This window comes from Takifugu flavidus, chromosome 18, assembly GCF_003711565.1.
Source record: "Takifugu flavidus isolate HTHZ2018 chromosome 18, ASM371156v2, whole genome shotgun sequence".
In the NCBI taxonomy this organism is placed as follows: domain Eukaryota; kingdom Metazoa; phylum Chordata; class Actinopteri; order Tetraodontiformes; family Tetraodontidae; genus Takifugu; species Takifugu flavidus.
In genome coordinates this window covers 6,046,423-6,071,253 of record NC_079537.1, presented here as the reverse complement: position 1 = coordinate 6,071,253, position 24,831 = coordinate 6,046,423, and the positions used below count along the sequence as shown (strand labels likewise).

Genomic DNA, 24,831 nt, shown 5'->3' with positions numbered 1-24,831 from the left:
GAAACAACAAAGAAAATGCTGATTATAAAATCACACTCAAACAGATCAACTGCTGACTTTGACAAATCCACAGAGAGAGACTCACATCCAGCTGCCAACAGCAGCAGCAGAGCTGCAGAGAACATTGTTAATGTTGAAAGTCAGGTGCAGAGAACTCCACTGACAGTCTGATGTGATGGTTTATAGCTGAGGAACAAAGAAGAACTCTGAATTTGCATAGAATCAAACATGTGGAACATCACTGTTGATCAAATAGAGCCAGTAGGAGAGTGGAAACCTACAGTCAAATTGTGTTATACAATCAAAATGCACATTTATTTTTTCCTTCTCTTTACTTTAGAGTAAGATTGAGATTTAACATTTAGATTTAGATCCAGCATTAAGATTAGGCATTAGCCATTGGTTGAGCAATTAACATCTGGATTGAATTATTTTATACATCTTTAAGTGTTACGATTCATTTTTCTCCAGGACCCGAAAGCAGACAAAACGCAGTGGGAATATTGTCCAAACACAAAGTCTCTATTAAAAGATTAATTTGGCAGTCCTCCTGAACCACAGGGGAAGCACTTGTCCAGTCTTCCGAGGCACACAGGGAGCTCCAGCAGGGAGCCAACACGGGAGTCAGGTCCTGTGCGTTCTCCACTCCAGCAGGGTGGCGCGGATACCTCAAATGACCAGGGTGAATTGTTTCAACGAATTTAAAAAAAATAAACCAATAATGAGGAAACAGGAATCAGATTTACCATGGAAAACAATAATTCTCCAACCCTACTAGACAGGCGCTCTGTTCTTAAATAGGTGGCCTGATGTAGATTGCTGACAGGTGCGTCTGCCTGCAGCACACACTGTAGTTAATTATTGGCTCCTTCACGCCCCTGCAGGAAGAAGAAACAACTAGCACAGGAACCGGAACCCTGGACTCCAAAACTAAGTTGATAAAATTTTTGCATAAATGTGCTAAAAATTGACATTCAGGTATTCACTTGATTTCAAGATAAATGTGACAAAATGTTTTAAATTTCAGCATAATCTACTTTAAAAAAATCCCCAAATTTGAATATATTCATGCTTTTACTTGAACTGTTGTATGCGCTGACTATTGCTTTCCAGTAGATTTTGTCGCAATTAAAAACAAAAACCTAATTTTCAAAAAACATCAAGCAATTTTTTTCACATGCAACAATCGACACTCATTGGTGTGAAAATATTGTTGACATATGTTAATGCGTATATATCCAAGCACACATGTGTACAGTAAATTTATCACTTGATGACTATGACTACACACACACTCCACCTGGTGACTATGTATTACAACCAGTTACAAAATGAAAAAAAGAAATTTTAAAAGTTGTGAACATTTTCTGCATTTGTTTTAAATTAGATTAAAATGGATTTTCCCTTTGATGCAAAAAACACATCAGAGCTGAAGGCAGAAGTCAAAAGTCAGAATTGAAAAATGTAACTTTGGAAATCACAAGAACCAGAATGCCAGAGTCTTAAAGTTACTTCTAGTGTAAAATGATGGTTGGAGTGGCACCAATTAAGCCAAGAATAAATTAATGCTCGATGAAGTTATTTCATGATTTTACAAATGAAAAATGAGTTGTCCCAGGATGAAAACCTGAGGGATTCCAAAGGTAACAAGTGAGAAATGACAAAACCCTCAACAGGGAAAGAAGCTTTCAAACCAGGTTTAGGTGGATCTGGGAGATTCTGGTAGATTGTAAGTGTTACTTGGGATGTTTTGAATGAAATAGATTTTTAGAAAATAAAATTTCATAAAGTGTGTTGATTTTTTTTAAATGTCTGCTGTCAAGTTTAAAACAGCTGTAAAGAGAGCGAGTACATCAACAACAATGTATCATCAGGAGGCTGGGTTCAACTGCACTTAAAGATTGTTCATGATACAATTGGTAATTGAAAACTTGAGTTCAGCTTTGAACAATAACAAATTAATAGAATTTATTGTCTTTACAAAATTATTGTGGCAACATTAAAGTTCACAAACCTAAAAGACACAAACAATTTAAAAGAATAGAGAAAGTATTTAGTATGTGTGGACTTCACAGCAGTAAATATGAGAAGTGTGTGTTTTTGTACAGCTGCTGAACTGACTTCAGTCACTGTGACTCTCGAGCACAATAATAAACAGCAGAATCTTCAGTCTTCAGGCTGTTCATCTGCAGATTCAGCTGTGCTCTGTTGTTGTCTCTGGAGATGATAAACCGGCCTTTGACTGACTCAGAGTAGTACTTGTAGCTGCCACCATAGTTGATAGCACTGATCCACTCCAGTCCTTTTCCAGGAGCCTGTCTGACCCAGTTCATGTAGTGGTCATTGAATGTGAATCCAGAGGCTGAACAGGTCAGTGTGTGAGATTCTCCAGGTCTTTTAACCACTGGTTCAGACTGGGTCAGAGTCTGAGCATCAACACCTGTTTAGAAGATGAAACATCAAGTTAATCAGATGATGACAAAAATTAAAATGTGTCCACAAACAGGATGAGTGAAGATCTTCACCTGCCCAGCAGATAGTTAGAAGCAGCAGTCCTGTCCTACAGTCCATCATGTTCAACTGTGTGTCCCCTCTTCTCTGTCCTCCTCTCTGCTCTCACATAAGTAGACGTGGAACACATCTGAGTTTTGCATCGACTCCTCCTCAGTAAACAACTGGATTTGATTGTGATGCCTCCTCCTCTTTGGATGATGTGAGCCTATGATCAATGACACTTAACTTTGTCCAATTAATGATGCACCAGAGGTCCTAGTTCTGATTTGTGAGGTACCCCACACTTCACAATCAGCAGCGAGTCATCAATTGATCATGAATGTTTGAGTGACAGTATTAAACACTGATCTTTGTTTAAAAAAATCATCAACTGGCTGTGTTTTTATTTTTAGTGTTGAAATTAACTCTTGAGATAATTGAAATTACAGAGTAATACATGTATTGTTGCTGCATTATCCTTATGAAACAATTTTCATACATTTGAAATTTACTTTTTGCATAATAAAATCAGAGGTTTAGAATTCTATGAAATCATTTATCATATGTATTTTCAGTCATTGGTCTTGATATATTTGTGTAAAAGCAATTCAAAAACGTTTTCTGATTTTCTATTTCCTTTTTTTGTGATCATTATCCCTCAAATGTTTCCTATAGTTTTTACATTTAATTTAATTTCTGAAGTCTTTTTCTCCATTATTTTTCCTCAACATTTCCGCCTCAATGTTGTTGTCATGATTCATTCCTGGTGTGACAGCGCCCCCTCTGGTGATGTTGTGTTAGTGCTCTGAAGGGTTTTTGTTCAGCTCCACTGATGGTTTGTGTTATTGTGACTCTCTGGCACAGTAATACACAGCAGTGTCTTCAGGCTGCACATTCACTCCATTTAGAGTCACTGTGTTGCTGGAAGAGTCTGAATTGATGCTGAATTTGTTCTTCAGGGAAGCTTTGTAATATGGGGTATATCCAACACGATGTCCCCCAATCCACTCCAGTCCTTTCCTGCAGGCTGTCTGATCCAGTTTGTGTCATAGCTGCTAACAGAATAAGAGACCTGACAGGTGATGGTCAGAGGCTGACCTGGCTGCACAGTCACAGAGGCTGGCTGTGTCAACTGTTCACCCTTCACACCTGTGAAACAACAAAGAACATACTTATAAATTATTATAAAATCACACTCAAACAGATCAACTGCTGACTTTGACAAATGCACAGAGAGAGACTCACATCCAGCTGCCAACAGCAGCAGCAGAGCTGCAGAGAACATGGTTAATGTTGAAAGTCAGGTGCAGAGAACTCCACTGACAGTCTGATGTGATGGTTTTATAGCTGAGGAACAAAGAAGAACTCTGAATTTGCATAGAATCAAACATGTGAAGCATCACTGTTGACCATATGGAGCCAATAGGAGAGTGGAAACCTACAGTCAAATCATGTTTTACATATAAAGGTCTGCTGTTAGTTACCTTATTGTAACCTTTTAAAATATTCATGAAATTCCTGTTTAAGGTTTTGTGGAAATTTACTATGAAATCGACTGTGAAACTTACTGTGTAGCACAAGTTTATCATGTAACTTTGAATCACTAGAACTGACTTATGCATATACTGAAGAATGTGCGTACGTGCAGGCATTTAATCACACTTCTTGGTGCCACTTTGTGACTGGCTCATGAGGTACCGGAACTTACATAGAACATAATCATTTAAGGTAATAAGATGGCGTCATCAGTTAATCATATGACCATTTGAGCACTGTTGCTAACTTTTCTGCTGAATATGAACCAACACGCAAAAAGGTCCAGCACTTTTTTTTATCTGTTGGCAGACGTAGAATGTTTCTCTCATATTATGAAAAGGCACACAAATGTGTCTAATAAACTTTTTACTGAAGATCACGGATTCTCTGGTCGTTTCACGGTCCGAACCTACGAAGCAGATTTGCAACAGTTTCTTCCTGTTAAAGGGGACGTTTTCCTGCCACTGTTGCTTGTTAGGGTCAGGCCCTGGGATTCTGTAAAGTGCCTCAAAACAATTTAGAATATAACAGACGGTATATAAATAAAGATTGATTGATTGGTTGATTGATTGATTGATTGATTGATTGATTGATTGATTGAAATAAATCTCACTTGAACTTTGATGTTTGTATTTGTATTTGTTCCTGTCTTAACTTTCAACAGTAAAAAAGGATATTGCATCATAGACCAAGAATGAGTCGTCCCAGGACAGACACCTGAGGTCTCCCAAAAGAAACGGGTGAGAAAGACAACAAAAAATCCAAAAGAGAGCTATGAAATGTATTGAACTGCATCAGGGATTCCAGGGAAATAGAAACAGTTTTGCAATCACCTTAGTCCATTTTAAAATAGTTTTGATAGAGAAGATAGAGGTTAATTGTAGCTGAACAAAGATAGGACCATTGCAGGTGAAAAGTGATTGGAGAGAGTGCTGGTGGGTGAAGGGGTAAAAATGTCAATGCTTAAAACCCTGAGTTCGCTAAGTCTCAGCCTTAACCAGCCAACAGCGAAGGCCATGTGTGTGTATTCATAATGTTTAAGCTATTATTCCTCATATATTCATCCCAAATAGTCAACGCTAATCATCGTAGCTCTGATCCATTCAAGCATGTACTGGTGTATTGTGTTGTATTGTATTGTGTTATTTTTGGCTGAAAATAGTTAATGAATTATGTGAATTTATAGGATTCTAAAAAAAATAAAAAGGTAATATAATAATATGGATTTAAAATGCCTGGAATAATACAATAGTCTGTGTGCAGTTCTGCTCTTCACAGCAGTAAATATAAGAAGTGTGTGTTTTTGTACAGCCGCTGAACTGACTTCAGTCACTGTGCGTATCGAGCACAATAATAAATAGCAGAATCTTCAGTCTTCAGGCTGTTCATCTGCAGATTCAGCTGTGCTCTGTTGTTGTCTCTCGAGATGATAAACCGGCCTTTGACTGACTCAGAGTAGTACTTGTTGCTGCCTTCAGTGTAAATAAGACTGATCCACTCCAGTCCTTTTCCAGGAGCCTGTCTGACCCAGTGCATCTGATAGTTGCTGAATGTGAATCCAGAGGCTGAACAGGTCAGTGTGTGAGATTCTCCAGGTCTTTTAACCACTGGTTCAGACTGGGTCAGAGTCTGAGCATCAACACCTGTTTGGAAGATGAAACATCAAGTTAATCAGCTGATGACAAAAATCAAAGTGTGTCAACAATCAGGATGAGTGAAGATCTTCACCTGCCCAGCAGATAGTTAGAAGCAGCAGTCCTGTCCTACAGTCCATCATGTTCAACTGTGTGTCCCCTCTTCTCTGTCCTCCTCTCTGCTCTCACATAAGTAGACGTGGAACACATCTGAGTTTTGCATCGACTCCTCCTCAGTAAACAACTGGATTTGATTGTGATGCCTCCTCCTCTTTGGAGGATGTGAGCCTATGATCAATGACACTTTTAACTTTGTCCAATTAATGATGTACCAGTGGTCCTAGTACTGATTTGTGAGGTACCCCACACTTCACACTCAGCTGTTCTCATCCACCTGCAAATTAATTTTAGGATACAAAAAGAATGTCTAAAGGCAGAATCATGCAATTGGAGACTGTCAGTGAATTTGTCATATCAGACAGTCACTCATATTTTCTTTAGAATAAAACAAACTGGGTCTTCAAACATTTAATCATTATCAAAAAAGAAAAATACAATTTTTTCCATGAGTCATCAATTGATCATTTATGTTTGAGATACAGGATTAAAGACTGATCTTTGTTTAAAAAAATCACCAACTAGGTGCCTGCTTTTATTTTGAGTGAATGTTGAAATTAACTGTTGAGATCATTGAAATTACAGAGAAAAAAAAAATATTGTTACTGCATTATCCTTATAAAACAATATTAAATACATGTGAACTTATTGCATAATGAGATCAGAAGTTTAGAATTCTATGAAAGCAGTTATCATATATATTTTCGGTCATTGGTCATTATATATTTGTGTAAAAGCAATTCAAAAACGTTTTCTAATTTTGTATTTCCTTTTTTTATGACCATTATCCCTCAAATGTTTCCTACAGTTTTTACATTTAATTTAAACTCTGAAGTCTTTTTCTCCATTATTTTTCCTCAAATTTTCTGCCTCAACGTTGTTGTCATGATTCATTCCTGGTGTGACAGCGCCCCCGGATGGTGATGATGTGTTGATGCTCTGAGGGGTTTTTGTTCAGCTCCACTGATGGTTTGTGTTATTGTGTCTCTGGCACAGTAATACACCAGTGTCTTCAGGCTGCACATTCACTTCATTTAGAGTCACTGTGCTGCTGGAAGAGTCTAAACTGATGCTTCAGGGAAGCTTTGTAGCTTGGGGTGGATCCAACACTATTCCACCCAATCCACTCCAGTCCTTTCCCTGCAGGCTGTCTGACCCAGTGTGTAGCATAGCTGCTGAGAGAATAGGAGACCTGACAGGTGATGGTCAGACGCTGACCTGGCTGCACAGTCACAGAGGCTGGCTGTGTCAACTGTTCACCCTTCACACCTGTGGATGAAGAGCAGAAGATTGAATCAGTGGACGTCGAGGGAACAGTCAGGGTGATCACACTGTCAGTGTCTCTGCCTCAGTCAGACTCACAGGATCCAGCTGCCAACAGCAGCAGCAGAGCTACAGAGAACATGGTTGGGATTGAAGCTGATCTGATGGGAGCTTCTCTTCTTCTGCTGCAGCTGACAGCAGGATGTCAAGTCTTTATAGCAGATGGACAGGAAGTTCCCTTTGCATAGAGACGAACTCTGACAGGAAATAAAAGCAGCATCAGGAGTTACAACACAGTTCTATCGTTATTAATACATAAAAATCATTATATGTTGACCAATAAGACATAAAAGTTATGAAAATGGCAACTCTCCAATCAATGTCAACAGATGAGAAGAAAAAACAGGGAGTGGTAAACACATATTTTCTTAGTCTGATTGTGTTGGTTCCATTTGTCATTTTCTACCTTTAAAATGTTGCACTGCCCCTCTTGGTTATATTCAGAAGCCTGAATAAAATATGTTCTTCCAAAATCAGTCAAAACTTCAGTCACTGTGACCATCGAGCACAATAATAAACAGCAGAATCTTCAGTCTTCAGGCTGTTCATCTGCAGATTCAGCTGTGCTCTGTTGTTGATAAACCGGCCTTTGACTGATTCAGAGTAGTACTTGTAGCTGCTGTAGATATAAGCGATCCACTCCAGTCCTTTTCCAGGAGCCTGTCTGACCCAGTGCATTCCATAGCTGCTGAATGTGAATCCAGAGGCTGAACAGGTCAGTGTGTGAGATTCTCCAGGTCTTTTAACCACTGGTTCAGACTGGGTCAGAGTCTGAGCATCAACACCTGTTTAGAAGATGAAACATCAAGTTAATCAGCTGATGACAAAAAGTCAGTCAACAATCAGGATGAGTGAAGATCTTCACCTGCCCAGCAGATAGTTAGAAGCAGCAGTCCTGTCCTACAGTCCATCATCTTCAACTGTGTGTCCCCTCTTCTCTGTCCTCCTCTCTGCTCTCACATAAGTAGACGTGGAACACATCTGAGTTTTGCATCGACTCCTCCTCAGTTTCATTTGCACAGCATCAATTTGATTGTTACTTTTTGAGTTTCTCTTAAAAATAAATATATTTTTTCCCTGTTTTGAACTGATTTTTACAGTTGAACGTGTTGAAATAATAACTTCTTAATGATAACTAATAATTTCAGACCAACTATTCTTTCAAGCCAAATTAACAGTACTCAATTTTCTGCATTGAAATTATTTTAATTATGACATTTTTCTGTATTATTTTCAAGTAAATAATTAATACAATGAATAAGATACAAGAATGTGCAATTTAACTTCATACATAGACAGACAGAGGGACAGGTCGATCAATCAGCCAACCAATCATTCAACCAAACACATTTTTATTGAAGGTTTCAACAAGACTTATACCAGAATCTAATCCGACTTTTTTCTATGCTTGATAATAAATGTGAAGATATTGCCTTTTTTTTTTTTTTTTTTAGCATGATTGCATTACTGCTGCTAATATTCATGTGCTGGGGTGGATTGTTCAAGTGATGATCTTGACTCAAAAACAGGAAATGAAAAACCACATTAACTTTCACACTGAGACATCTGACTCTGTGTGTTCTGCTGCCACCTTTTGGTCTAAATGGACAAATATCCTGTGGAATTTCAGAAAAGCCTCTCTGCTCTCTTCAACCAGTGTGTTTGGCACAGTAATACACAGCAGAGGCCTCCAGATTTAGACTGAACAGTCTCAGATACTGTTGATGTTGTCTTTACTGATTTCTATACATCCTTTCACACTACCAGCATTGTCATTCCTGCTGGTATCAGTGAATCTTTCACCGATCCACTCCAGTCCTTTTCCAGGATCCTGTCTGATCCAGTTCATACTAGACCTACGGTAAATGTGAAGTCAGATCTCCTTCAGGACAGATGGAGAGTCTCCCGTGCTTTTTAATGACCGAACTGGAAGGAATGGACTGGAATGACTGAACTGGAAGCATGCACTGGTGTGTTCTTGCTTAGGTTAGACACTGAATGTTCTTATTTAGTCATCATCCAAGCACTGACTGCTCATACTGAGTTTTGAGCGACATGTTTGCGTTGTGTAAACATAAGTTGTCTGCTTTGCCTCTGAAGCCTCGGGAATAGTTTGCTCTGGAAACACATGATATTTATAGGATGGACCTGGACAGAAGTAAAAACTGAATATTAGCATTTGGCAGAGATCATAAGGCATCATTTCAAGTCCAAACTGCTCCAGTTGGTGAGTGTTCAGGTACCTTGGAGACCGGAGGCGGTGCTACTGCAACTGATGTCCCAAGCAACTAATGATTGGGTTTAATTCACTACTACGTATATTCTGGGCTGCATCTTCTGGTCCTCTGTGTCACTTTCTTGGCATGAGCACACAGACGGGAACCTTCTGAGCAAAAGATCTAATTTTGTTCAAGGTTCAAAGTTCAAAAACTCCTGTCAACATGAGTCAAAAATGAATATATTTTCTTTTGATAATAGTTTTCATACTTAAATTAAGATGACATTCAGGGAAAATTGCAAATAATTCATGTTGGCAAAAAATGTTATGTTATTGATTGTACAAAATAATTATTAAATCATTAATCTTTCAGGTAATTTAACAGTAAAAAGGTAAATTAAAAATTAAAAGGCAGAAAAAAATAGAACGGAGTATTCAGTGTGCAGTTCTGCTCTTGACAGAAGTAAATATGAGAAGTGCGTGTTTTTGTACAGCTGCTGAACTGACAATTAATGATGCACGAGTGATCCTAGTTCTGATTTGTGAGGTACCCCACACTTCACACTCAGCAGTGAGTCATCAATTGATCATGAATGTTTGAGTTACAGGATTAAAGACTGATCTTTGTTTAAAAAATCATCAACTAGGTGTGTGCTTTTATTTTGAGTGAATGTTGAAATTAACTGTTGAGATATTTGAAATTACAGAGTAATAAATACTTGTGTGTCTTATCCTTATAAAAAGATTGTCATATATTATACTATATTATATATATACTATATATTACTTGTTGCATAATGAGATCAGAAGTTTAGAATTCTATGAAAGCAGTTATATATATTTTCAGTCATTGGTCTTTATATTATATATATATATATTTGTGTAAAAGCAATTCAAAAACGTTTTCTGATTTTGTATTTATTTTGTTTATTACCATTATCCCTTAATTGTTTCCTACAGTTTTTATATTTAATTTAAATTCTCAGGTCTTTTACTCCAGTATTTTTCTTCAACATTTCTGCCTCAACGTTGTTGTTATGATTCATTCCTGGTGTGACAGCGCCCCCTCTGGTGATGTTGTGTTGATGCTCTGAGGGGTTTTTGTTCAGCTCCACTGATGCTTTGTGTTATTGTGTCTCTGGCACAGTAATACACAGCAGTGTCTTCAGGCTGCACATTCACTCCATTTAGAGTCACTGTGTTGCTGGAAGAGTCTAAACTGATGCTGAACTTGTTCTTCAGGGAAGCTTTGTAGCTTGGGGTGTATCCAACACCATTGTATCCAATCCACTCCAGTCCTTTCCCTGCAGGCTGTCTGATCCAGTGTGTAGCATAGCTGCTGAAAGAATAAGAGACCTGACAGGTGATGGTGATGGTCAGACGCTGACCTGGCTGCACAGTCACAGAGGCTGGCTGTGTCAACTGTTCACCCTTCACACCTGTGGATGAAGAGCAGAAGATTGAATCAGTGGACGTAGAGGGAACAGTCAGGGTGATCACACTGTCAGTGTCTCTGCCTCAGTCAGACTCACAGGATCCAGCTGCCAACAGCAGCAGCAGAGCTACAGAGAACATGGTTGGGATTGAAGCTGATCTGATGGGAGCTTCTCTTCTGCTGCAGCTGACAGCAGGATGTCAAGTCTTTATAGCAGATGGACAGGAAGTTCCCTTTGCATAGAGAAGAAAACTGACAGGAAATAAAAGCAGCATCAGGAGTTACAACACAGTTCTATCATTATTAATACCTAAAAATCATTATATATTGACCAATAAGGCATAAAAGTTGTGAAATTGGCAACTATCGAATAAATGTCAACAGATGAGAAGAAAAAACAGGGAGTGTTAAACACACGTTTTCGCAGCCTGATTGTGTTGGTTCCATTTGTCATGTTCTACTTTTAAAATGTTGCACTGCCCCTCTTGGTTATATTCAGAATCCCGAATAAAATATTTTCTTCCAAAATCAGTCAAAGCTATTTAATTTTAGGACATTCCGTGCAAATGTATTCAATGTTGTTGTTGATTTTTAAAAAAAAATTAAAACTAATGGAGGACCAGAGTGTTTCATTTTTATGTTATATTTTTTTGTTTTTATCACTATTGCACTTGTAGATTATACCCTGTGAGTCTTCTATTGTCTATGATTTTCAATTTAAACCCACTTTCTTCTGTATCCCTACGTGTGTTTCTTGTCATCCAGGCTGTCTCTTCCCCACGTTCTCTGCCTGTTAGTTGAGAAATCTTTAGTCGTCAGCTCAAATCGGTTTTCATTCACGGAGCTACAGTTTTTGATTTCAATTCCTTTTTTTTTTTTTAAATCAATGCTGTCTCTCTTTATGCAGACCTGCTTTCACCACCTCATCGTGCATCATTTCACTGTGGTCCTAATCACTCTGTTGTCTGTAATTGTCTTCCATCAAATTGTATAAAATAATTGTCACAATTCAATCCAGACTACAGTGTCTGCTTTTGGGGCTGATTTTTTTCCTTTGAATTTAATTCACATTACAAAGAGGATTTTAAAACCAGCTGAAATTCTCCAGAGATTCCAAAGCACGACAGTTGTTAATTAACAGTTTGGGGGAAGATAAATTTCAGGTTAATTGTTCTTGCTCAACGATTAGCCCATGTGAGGTTAAAAACAACTTGACACAAAAATGGTAGATCAACAAAAATTGATAAAATTTTGTTAAAGTATATTGATCCACAAGAATAATTTATGTTTTAGGGAGATTATAACTAAATTAATTACATACTCCAAAAAAAGCTTGATGTCAAGATGTCAAAACTAGACATAATTTACCATCAATACAATGTAATTAAGTTACCAGAATATTGTATTATTTGGGGGGAAAATGTGATGTTATTTCCTGATGGGTTTAATATATAGGTTTTACATTATTAAAAAGTTAGTAAGTATATATAGGATTTAAAAGGCATAAATTATTAAAATAAAGACAGTGTTCAGTTTGCAGTTCTGCACTTCACAGCAGCAAATATGAGAAGTGTGTGTTTTTGTACAGCTGCTGAACTGACTTCAGTCACTGTGACCATCGAGCACAATAATAAACAGCAGAATCTTCAGTCTTCAGGCTGTTCATCTGCAGATTCAGCTGTGCTCTGTTGTTGTCTCTGGAGATGATAAACCGGCCTTTGACTGACTCAGAGTAGTACTTGTTGCTGCCATCAGTGTAAATAAGACTGATCCACTCCAGTCCTTTTCCAGGAGCCTGTCTGACCCAGTGCATCCAGTAGCCACTGAATCTGAGACTGAACAGGTCAGTGTGTGAGATTCTCCAGGTCTTTTAACCACTGGTTCAGACTGGGTCAGAGTCTGAGCATCAACACCTGTTTAGAAGATGAAACATCAAGTTAATCAGCTGATGACAAAAATCAAAATGTGTCAACAATCAGGATGAGTGAAGATCTTCACCTGCCCAGCAGATAGTTAGAAGCAGCAGTCCTGTCCTACAGTCCATCATGTTCAACTGTGTGTCCCCTCTTCTCTGTCCTCCTCTCTGCTCTCACATAAGTAGACGTGGAACACATCTGAGTTTTGCATCGACTCCTCCTCAGTCAACAACTGGATTTGATCGTGATGCCTCCTCCTCTTTGGATGATGTGAGCCAATGATCAAGACACTTTTAATTTTGTCCAATTAATGATGTACCAGTGGTCCTAGTAATGATTTGTGAGGTACCCCACACTTCACACTCTGCAGTTCTCATCCAGCTAAAAATAAATTTTAATATACAAAAAGAATGTCTAAAGGGAGAATCACAAGATCAGATTATTTTCCATCAAGTAAAAAAAAAAGTGTCTTCAAATATTTAATCATTAAAAATAGGTTAAAAAATTGGTTCTGGGTGTGTGCTTTTATTTTGGGTGAAAGTTGAAATTAACTGTTGAGATCATTGAAATTACAGAGAAACAAATATATTGTTGCTGCATTATCCTTATGAAACAATTTTAAAGGCATGTGAAATTCACTTGTATCATAATGAGATCAGAAGTTCAGCATTCAACAAAATCATTCATATATATATTTTAGGTCATTTGGTATTTATATATTCGTGCAAAAGGAATCCAAAAATGTTTTCTTATTTTCTAGTTCTTTTTTACTACAAAAAACATTGAAAGTTTCCTACAAGTTTTTATTTAATTTAAATTCTGAGGTAAAAATCTTGTGCTCCAGCATTCTTCTCAAAATTTCTGCCACAAAGTTGTTATGATTCATTCCTGGTGTGACAGCGCCCCCTCTGGTGATGTTGTGTTGATGCTTTGAGGGGTTTTTGTTCAGCTCCACTGATGGTTTGTGTTATTGTGTCTGGCACAGTAATACACAGCAGTGTCTTCAGGCTGCACATTCACTCCATTTAGAGTCACTGTGTTGCTGGAAGAGTCTAAACTGATGCTGAACTTGTTCTTCAGGGAATCTTTGTAGTCGGAGTCTCCAGTATATTTCCATCCAATCCACTCCAGTCCTTTCCCTGCAGGCTGTCTGATCCAGCTTGTCCAGTAGCTGCTGAGAGAATAAGAGACCTGACAGGTGATGGTCAGACGCTGACCTGGCTGCACAGTCACAGAGGCTGGCTGTGTCAACTGTTCACCGAAGATCTTCACCTGCCCAGCAGATAGTTAGAAGCAGCAGTCCTGTCCTACAGTCCATCATGTTCAACTGTTGTCCCCTCTGTGTGTCTCATCTGAGTTTTGCATCAACTCCTCCTCAGTTTAATTTGCACAGCATCAATTTGATTATCACCCTTTTGAGTTTCTCTCAAAATAAATATATTTTTATTTACCTGTTTTGAACTGATTTTGACAGTTTAACTTGTTGAAATAATAACTTCTAAATGATAACTACGAACTGGATTTGATTGTGATGCCTCCTCCTCTTTGGATGATGTGAGTTTATGATTTGAGACATTTTTAATTTAATCCAACTAATAGTGCACCAGTGCTCCCAGTACTGATCTCTGAAATACCCCACATTTCACACTAAGCAGTTCTAATCAAGCTGCATATGAAAAATCATGTGCTAGTCTGTGCACTTTTAGTTTGGGTGACGCATGTTGAAATAAACTGTTGAGCGTTATGATCCTGTGTGTGGGCTGTGTGTTTCAAGCACTTCTCTGGGTTTTGGCTTGGTACTTTGTTCACTGTGGTCTCCTTGTATAGCACGCTCACTCTTCTTCACTGTTGTAAATATTTGTGTAATAAACTGTAGTTCACCGAAGTGGCCTTCTTGTCTGTCTTCTTGGGTCCCACCTTGAGTTTTTGTCAGAGCTGAAACATTGAGGTCATTAAAGAAAAAACTGAGAAACAAATGTATTTATGTTGCTGTGTCCTTGTGGAACTATTTCACATATGTGTGAAATTTACTTGCAACGTAATGAAGAGATCAAAGGTTTATGATAATGTCATTAATAATTTAAGTTGGTCGTTTTATGAGTGCAAATGACATCCACAAATGTTTTTTATGCTTGTACTATTCTTTTTCTTTAAAAAAATGAAATGCGCAAAAGTTCTTCTTTACCACATTTAAATTTTTCTGTTCTCAATGTATTGAGTTCAAGCATCTTTCAACACTTTGAACTCAATATCAACATGTTTGGGTGATGATTCATTCCTGGTGTGACAGCGCCCCCTCTGGTGATGTTATGTTGATGCTCTGAGGGGTTTTTGTTCAGCTCCACTGATGCTTTGTGTTATTGTGTCTCTGGCACAGTAATACACAGCAGTGTCTTCAGGCTGCACATTCACTCCATTTAGAGTCACTGTTTTGCTGGAAGAGTCCGAACTGATGCTGAACTTGTTCTTCAGGGAAGCTTTGTAGCTTGGGGTGGATCCAACACGATGTGCACCAATCCACTCCAGTCCTTTCCCTGCAGGCTGTCTGATCCAGTTTGTGTAATAGCTGCTAACAGAATAGGAGACCTGACAGGTGATGGTCAGACGCTGACCTGGCTGCACAGTCACAGAGGCTGGCTGTGTCAACTGTTCACACTTCACACCTGTGAAACAACAAAGAAAATGCTGATTATAAATAAAATATCACTCAAACAGATCAACTGCTGACTTTGACAAATCCACAGAGAGACTCACATCCAGCTGCCAACAGCAGCAGCAGAGCTGCAGAGAACATGGTTAATGTTGAAAGTCAGGTGCAGAGAACTCCACTGACAGTCTGATGTGATGGTTTTATAGCTGAGGAACAAAGAAGAACTCTGAATTTGCATAGAATCAAACATGTGGAGCATCACTGTTGACCAAATAGAGCCAATAGAAGAGTGGAAACCTACAGTCAAATCATGTTTTACATAAAAAGGTCTGCTGTTAGTTACCTTATTGTAACCTTTTAAAATATTCATGAAATTCCTGTTTACGGTTTTGTGGAAATTTACTATGAAATCTACTGTGAAACTTCCTGTGTAGCACAAGTTTATAATGTAACTTTGAATCACTAGAACTGACTTATGCATATAGTGAAGAATGTGCGTACGTGCAGGCATTTAATCACACTTCTTGGTGCCACTTTGTGACTGGCTCATGAGGTACCGGAACTTACATAGAACATAATCATTTAAGGTAATAAGATGGTGTCGTCAGTTAATCATATGACCATTTGAGCACTGTTGCTAACTTTTCTGCTGAATATAACCAACACCCAAAAAGGTCCAGCCCTTTTTTTTATCTGTTGGCAGACGGAGAATGTTTCTCTCGTATTGTGAAAAGGCCCACAAATGTGTCTAATAAACTTTTTACTGAAGATCACGGATTCTCTGGTCGTTTCACGGTCCGAACCTACGAAGCAGATTTGCAACAGTTTCTTCCTGTTAAAGGGGAGGTTTTCCTGCCACTGTTGCTTGCTGCCTACAGGAGGGAGGTGGCTCGACTGGTGTCCTGGTGCGGACACAACAACCTGCAGCTGAACGCTCAGAAGACAGTGGAGATGATTGTGGACTTCAGGAAAGTTACAGCCCCTTTGCCCCCCCTTGCCCTTATGGACTCCCCCGTCACCATCACGGACTCCTTCCGCTTCCTGGGCACCACCATCACCCGGGACCTTAAGTGGGAGCCAACCATCAGCTCCCTCATCAAGAAGGCCCAGCAAAGGATGTTCTTCCTACGGAAGCTGAGGAAGCTCAATCTGCCTCCCAGGATGTTGGCGCAGTTTTATACGGCCATCATCGAGTCCATCCTCACCTCCTCCATCACCGTGTGGTATGCTGGTGCCACCGTCAGGGACAGACTGAGGCTGCAGCGCGTCGTGCGCGCTGCCGAGAAGGTGATCGGCTGCAGGCTCCCATCCATCCAGGACCTGTATATCTCCAGGACCCGGAGGTGTGCAGGTCGGATCACGGCCGACCCTTCCCACCCTGGTCACGGACTGTTTTCCCCCCTCCCCTCAGGCAGGAGACTACGGTCCATTCGGACCAGAACCTCCCGCTACACTAACAGCTTCTTCCCCTCTGCCATCAGGCTGCTGAACACCAAGTGACTTATCACTTAAGCACCATGTACAGCAGCCAGCCGGACTCACGAACAATACACTACTCCTCATGGACCTGCACTATTTCTCACACTCACTATTTATGTAAATACTGTATATAAGTCTTATTTTATTTTATTTTATTTATCTTATTCTAGTGTGGTGTTGATGTCTAATGTTATGTTGAATGTCGCAGCGGCACACCACGACAAATTCCTAGTTTGTGTAATACTGTGTATTACACGTACAATGGCAATAAACCCTCTTCTGATTCTGATTCTGATTCTGATTGTTAGGGTCAGGCCCTGGGATTCTGTAAAGTGCCTCAAAACAATTTAGAATGTAACAGATGGTATATAAATAAAGATTGATTGATTGATTGATTGATTGATTGAAATAAATCTCACTTTAAATTGGATGTTTGTATTTGTATTTGTATTTGTAACTTTCAACAGTAAAAAAGGATATTGCATCATAGACCAAGAATGAGTCGTCCCAGGACAGACACCTGAGGCCTCCCAAAAGAAACAGGTGAGAAAGACAACAAAAAATCCAAAAGAGAGCTATGAAATGTATTGAACTGCATCAGGGATTCCAGGGAAATAGAAACAGTTTCGCAATCACCTTAGTCCATTTTAAAATAGTTTTGATAGAGAAGATAGAGGTTAATTGTAGCTGAACAACATAGGACCTTGCAGGTGAAAAGTGATTGGAGAGAGTGCTGGTGGGTGAAGGGGTAAAAATGTCAATGCTTAAAACCCTGAGTTCGCTAAGTCTCAGCCTTAACCAGCCAACAGCGAAGGCCATGTGTGTGTATTCATAATGTTTAAGCTATTATTCCTCATATATTCATCCCAAATAGTCAACGTTAATGAGTGTAGCTCTGATCCATTCAAGCATGTACTGGTGTATTGTGCTGTATTGTATTGTGTTATCTTTGGCTAAAAATAGTTAATGAATTATGTGAATTTATAAGATTTATTAAAAATAAAAAGGCAATATAATAATATGCATTTAAAATGCCTAGAATAATACAATAGTCAGTGTTCAATTCTGCTCTTCACAGCAGTAAATATAAGAAGTGTTTGTTTTTGTACAGCTGCTGAACTGACTTCAGTCACTGTGACTCTCGAGCACAATAATAAACAGCAGAGTCTTCAGGCTGTTCATCTGCAGATTCAGCTGTGCTCTGTTGTCGTCTCTGGAGATGAGAAACCGGCCTTTGACTGACTCAGAGTAGGATGTGCTGCCCCCACCGCTGCTGATATAAGCGATCCACTCCAGTCCTTTTCCAGGAGCCTGTCTGACCCAGGCCATGTAGTAGCTGCTGAATGTGAATCCAGAGGCTGAACAGGTCAGTGTGTGAGATTCTCCAGGTCTTTTAACCACTGGTTCAGACTGGGTCAGAGTCTGAGCATCAACACCTGTTTAGAAGATGAAACATCAAGTTAATCAGCTGATGACAAAAATTAAAATGTGTCCACAAACAGGATGAGTGAAGATCTTCACCTGCCCAGCAGATAGTTAGAAGCAGCAGTCCTGTCCTACAGTCCATCATGTTCAACTGTGTGTCCCCTCTTCTCTGTCCTCCTCTCTGCTCTCACATAAGTAGACGTGGAACACATCTGAGTTTTGCATCGACTCCTCCTCACTAAAGAACTGGATTTGATTGTGATGCCTCCTCCTCTTTGGATGAGGTGCGTTTATAATCTGAGACTTTAAATTTCATCTAACTAATAGTGCACCAGTGGTCCCAGTACTGAGCTCTGAGGTACCCCACATTTCACACCAACCAGTTCCAATCAAGCTTCAAATGAAAACTGTTGGAGAGAAAGCCCCTTAGAACATGCCCAGGGAAAACCCTCAATTTAGTGTTTTTAAAACGTATTCCAGATTCCATGCAGTCACTGACATATGAGTATATTCTGCATAAAACCTTTCTTCAAATACTTAATTTACATCATGAAATAAAGATACACTTTTTCAGATTCAGATTCAGATTCAGATCCTTTATTGTCCCACACGGGGAAATTTACAGTGCAACAACAGCAACAAGAGCACTCAGAGAAAAATAAGATAAAATCAAATAGAACAGGAGTTGGAATATACAAAGAGGATTTATATTTACAATAATCCAGATAAATTTTCCATGAGTCATCACTTCATCATGAATGTTCAAGTGAGAATATAAAACACTGATCTATGTTTAGAAATCATGTACGTGTCTGTGCACTTTTAGTTTATACATGTTAAAATAAGCAATTGAGATCATCAAAGAAATCACTGAGAAAAAAATGTATTATTGCTGCTGTGTCCTAATGGAACTATTTCACATTTACTTACAATTTAATGAGGAGATTAAAAAGTTATGATGCTACAGAAGCAGTCATCATTAATAATATAAATTGGTCATTTAATGAGTGCAAATTACATCCAAAAATGTTTTTATCCCTTTACAATTTTTTTCTTTAAAAAAAAATTGTGCAAAACCTCTACAGATTTTATATCACATTTAAATTCTTATGTTCTCAAAGTACTAATCTAAAGCATTTGTCCTCAACATTTCTGACTGAACCTCAACATGTCTGGGTGATAAATCATTCCTGGTGTGACAGCGCCCACTCTGGTGATGTTGTCTTGATGCTCTGAGGAGTTTTTGTTCAGCTCCACTGATGCTTTGTGTTATTGTGTATCTGGCACAGTATACACAGCAGTGTCTTCAGGCTGCACATTCAATCCATTTAGAGTCACTGTGTTGCTGGAAGAGTCCAAACTGATGCTGAACTTGTTCTTCAGGGAAGCTTTGTAATATGGGGTGCATCCAGCACAATTGTATCCAATCCACTCCAGTCCTTTCCTGCAGGCTGTCTGATCCAGCTTGTCCAGTAGCTGCTGAGAGAATAAGAGACCTGACAGGTGATGGTCAGACGCTGACCTGACTGCACAGTCACAGAGGCTGGCTGTGTCAACTGTTCACACTTTACACCTGTGGATGAAGAGCAGAGATTGAATCAGTGGACGTAGAGGGAACAGTCAGGGTGATCACACTGTCAGTGTCTCTGCCTCAGTCAAACTCACAGGATCCAGCTGCCAACAGCAGCAGCAGAGCTACAGAGAACATGGTTGGGATTGAAGCTGATCTGATGGGAGCTTCTCTCTCTTCTGCTGCAGCTGACAGCAGGATGTCAAGTCTTTATAGCAGATGGACAGGAAGTTCCCTTTGCATAGAGAAGAACTCTGACAGGAAATAAAAGAAGCACCAACTGTTCTGACCACAAAACACCAAACAGAAATCAGCTCAGTGTCACAACAATGTTATGTTGTTTTATTTAACACTAAGTAGAAATATATATGGTAAATCTTTCATTCTATTGTAAATAATTACTTGTGATTTGAATATGAATGACTGAGATTAAGAGTAATCAACTAAATGTTTGATAGAATTTTTTTTTGACATGTTTAAGTTTCTTCGAAAAAAATCATATAAATTCTTCTTTACCGATAGGTATAGAAATTAGGTCAATTTAAACTGAAAAAAATGCCGAGTGGTAAAGGTGAGTAGTTGGAAAATAGAAATGATAAACTTTAGTGTTAAAAATTGATTCTGTGATTGAATATTCTGTAAATTAGATATATCAGATACTGAGAATGTGTCATTGCACATCCATAGTACCTTCAGTCAATTCACCTCTGAATAAATGTTTTTATCATATTCAATCTAATTAATTGAACATCTGATGTCACTTGTTCTTGTCTTTTTACAGTCAAACAGGATATTTTATCACAGACCAGAATGAGACATCCTAAGACAGACACCTGAGGCCCCCTAAGTAACAAGTGAGAAGGAAGAAAAAAATCCAAAAGGCTGTTTTGAAATCTGTTGAACTGCATCAGTGATTCCAGGAAAATGGAAACAGTATTGGAGTCACCATAGTCCATTTTTAAATCCTTTGGTTAGAAGATAGATTACCTGAGGTTAATTGTTTGTGAAAAAATATTGGACCATTGCAGGTAAAACAGTTGGAGAGAGTGATGGTGGATCAATGAGAATTAATAAATGTTCTGTTGATGATAGTTTATGTGAATTAAATGAAGATGACTTTCAGGGAAAATTACAAATGAGTCATGTTGGCACTTTGCATTTTTATGTTCAAAAGCAGTTGTAAAATAATTTAATTGACATTTTAAAGTGAGGTCATTAACAATTTAAAAGGCATTCATAATAAAATAAAGACAGTGTTCAGTGTTCACTTCTGCTCTTCACAGCAGTAAATATGAGAAGTGTGTGTTTTTGTACAGCTGCTGAACTGACTTCAGTCACTGTGACTCTCGAGCACAATAATAAACAGCAGAATCTTCAGTCTTCAGGCTGTTCATCTGCAGATTCAGCTGTGCTCTGTTGTTGTCTCTGGAGATGAGAAACCGGCCTTTGACTGACTCAGAGTAGTATGTGCTGCTGCCACTGCCGCTGCTGATACGACTGATCCACGTCCATTTCCTCCAGGAGCATGTCTGACCCAGGCCATGGTAGTAGCTGCTGAATGTGAATCCAGAGGCTGAACAGGTCAGTGTGTGAGATTCTCCAGGTCTTTTAACCACTGGTTCAGACTGGGTCAGAGTCTGAGCATCAACACCTGTTTAGAAGATGAAACATCAAGTTAATCAGCTGATGACAAAAATTAAAATGTGTCCACAAACAGGATGAGTGAAGATCTTCACCTGCCCAGCAGATAGTTAGAAGCAGCAGTCCTGTCCTACAGTCCATCATGTTCAACTGTGTGTCCCCTCTTCTCTGTCCTCCTCTCTGCTCTCACATAAGTAGACGTGGAACACATCTGAGTTTTGCATCGACTCCTCCTCACTAAGAAACTGGATTTGATTGTGATGCCTCCTCCTCTTTGGATGAGGTGCGTTTATAATCTGAGACTTTAAATTTCATCTAACTATAGTGCACCAGTGGTCCCAGTACTGAGCTCTGAGGTACCCACACATTTCACACCAACCAGTTCCAATCAAGCTTCAAATGAAAATTGTTGGAGAGAAAGCCCCTTAGAACATGCCCAGGGAAACCCCTCAATTTAGTGTTTTTAAAACGTATCCAATTCCATGCAGTCACTGACATATGAGTATATTCTTCGCATAAAACCTTTCTTCAAATACTTAATTTACATCATGAAATAAAGATACACTTTTTCAGATTCAGATTCAGATCCTTTATTGTCCCACACGGGGAAATTACAGTGCAACAACAGCAACAAGAGCACTCAGAGAAAAATAAGATAAAATCAAATAGAACAGGAGTTGGAATATACAAAGGATTTATATTACAATAATCCAGATAAATTTTCCATGAGTCATCACTTCATCATGAATGTTCAAGTGAGAATATAAAAAACTGATCTATGTTTAGAAATCATGTACGTGTCTGTGCACTTTTAGTTTATACATGTTAAAATAAGCAATTGAGATCATCAAAGAAATCACTGAGAAAAAAATGTTTATTGCTGCTGTGTCCTATGGAACTATTTCACATTTACTTACAATTTAATGAGGAGATTAAAAAGTTATGATGCTACAGAAGTCAGTCATCATTAATAATATAAATTGGTCATTTATGAGTGCAAATTACATCCAAAAATGTTTTTATCCCTTTACAATTTTTTTCTTTAAAAAAAAATTGTGCAAAACCTCTACAGATTTTATATCACATTTAAATTCTTATGTTCTCAAAGTACTAACTCTAAAGCATTTGTCCTCAACATTTCTGACTGAACCTCAACATGTCTGGGTGATAAATCATTCCTGGTGTGACAGCGCCCCCTCTGGTGATGTTGTGTTGATGCTCTGAGGGGTTTTTGTTCAGCTCCACTGATGGTTTGTGGTATTGTGTCTCTGGCACAGTAATACACAGCAGTGTCTTCAGGCTGCACATTCACTCCATTTAGAGTCACTGTGTTGCTGGAAGAGTCTAAACTGATGCTGAACTTGTTCTTCAGGGAATCTTTGTAATATGGGGTGCATCCAGCACAATGGTATCCAATCCACTCCAGTCCTTTCCCTGCAGGCTGTCTGATCCAGTTCGTCCAGTAGCTGCTGAGAGAATAAGAGACCTGACAGGTGATGGTCAGACGCTGACCTGGCTGCACAGTCACAGAGGCTGGCTGTGTCAACTGTTCACACTTCACACCTGTGAAACAACAAAGAAAATGCTGATTATAAAATCACACTCAAACAGATCAACTGCTGACTTTGACAAATCCACAGAGAGAGACTCATATCCAGCTGCCAACAGCAGCAGCAGAGCTGCAGAGAACATGGTTAATGTTGAAAGTCAGGTGCAGAGAACTCCACTGACAGTCTGATGTGATGGTTTTATAGCTGAGGAACAAAGAAGAACTCTGAATTTGCATAGAATCAACATGTGAAGCATCACTGTTGACCAAATAGAGCCAATAGGAGAGTGAAACCTACAGTCAAATCATGTTTTACATATAAAGGTCTGCTGTTAGTTACCTTATTGTAACCTTTTAAAATATTCATGAAATTCCTGTTTAAGGTTTTGTGGAAAAAATATATACTGAACTTTACTGAAGAATGTGCGTACGTGCAGGCATTTAATCACACTTCTTGGTGCCACTTTGTGACTGGCTCATGAGGTACCGGAACTTACATAGAACATAATCATTTAAGGTAATAAGATGGCGTCGTCAGTTAATCATATGACCATTTGAGCACTGTTGCTAACTTTTCTGCTGCACCTGCACAAATGTGTCTAATAAACTTCTTACTGACGATCACGGATTCTCTGGTCGTTTTAGGGTCCGAACCTACAAAGCAGATTTGCAACAGTTTCTTCCTGTTAAGGGGAGGTTTTCCTGCCACTGTTGGTTGTTAGGGTCAGGCCCTGGGATTCTGTGAAGTTCCTCAAAACAATTTAGAATGTAACAGATGGTATTCTAAATAAAGTTTGACTGATTGGTTGATTGATCGATTGAAATAAATCTCACGTTAACTTGGATGTTTGTATTTGTTCCCGTCTTAACTTTCAACAGTGAAAAAGGATATTGCATCATAGACCAAGAATGAGTCGTCCCAGGACAGACACCTGAGGCCTCCCAAAAGAAACATGTGAGAAATACAACAAAAAATCCAAAAGAGAGCTATGAAATGTATTGAACTGCATCAGGGATTCCAGGGAAATAGAAACAGTTTTGCAATCACCTTAGTCCATTTTAAAATAGTTTTGATAGAGAAGATAGAGGTTATTGTAGCTGAACAAACATAGGACCATTGCAGGTGAAAAGTGATTGGAGAGAGTGCTGGTGGGTGAAGGGGTAAAAATGTCAATGCTTAAAACCCTGAGTTCGCTAAGTCTCAGCTTTAACCAGCCAACAGCGAAGGCCATGTGTGTGTATTCATAATGTTTAAGCTATTATTCCTCATATATTCATCCCAAATAGTCAACGCTAATCATCGTAGCTCTGATCCATTCAAGCATGTACTGGTGTATTGTGTTGTATTGTATTGTGTTATTGTGTTATTTTTGGCTGAAAATAGTTAATGAATTATGTGAATTTATGAGATTTATTAAAAATAAAAAGTAATATAATAATATGAATTTAAAAACACCTAAAATAATACAGTAGTCTGTGCGCAGTTCTGCTCTTCACAGCAGTAATATGAGAAGTGTGTGTTTTTGTACAGCTGCTGAACTGACTTCAGTCACTGTGACTCTCGAGCACAATAATAAACAGCAGAATCTTCAGTCTTCAGGCTGTTCATCTGCAGATTCAGCTGTGCTCTGTTGTTGTCTCTGGAGATGATAAACCGGCCTTTGACTGACTCAGAGTAGTACTGTAGCTGCCATCAGTGTAAAAAAACTGATCCACTCCAGTCCTTTTCCAGGAGCCTGTCTGACCCAGACCATCCAGTAGCTGCTGAACGTGAATCCAGAGGCTGAACAGGTCAGTGTGTGAGATTCTCCAGGTCTTTTAACCACTGGTTCAGACTGGGTCAGA

General features: G+C 38.9%; 2 gene segments (V, D, J or C); both read right to left on the bottom strand.

Moving 5' to 3' along the window:
• Positions 1-2,006: 2,006 nt before the first annotated feature.
• Positions 2,007-10,896, bottom strand: LOC130515327 (Ig heavy chain V region MC101-like). The segment is given in 3 exon segments: positions 2,007-2,014; positions 10,374-10,760; positions 10,854-10,896. Coding segments are annotated over 3 exon segments (438 nt in total).
• A 3,950-nt stretch (positions 10,897-14,846) lies between these two features.
• LOC130514567 (Ig heavy chain V region 5A-like) lies at positions 14,847-15,516 on the bottom strand. The segment is given in 2 exon segments: positions 14,847-15,335; positions 15,427-15,516. Coding segments are annotated over 2 exon segments (396 nt in total).
• Between the last annotated feature and the right edge of the window lie 9,315 nt (positions 15,517-24,831).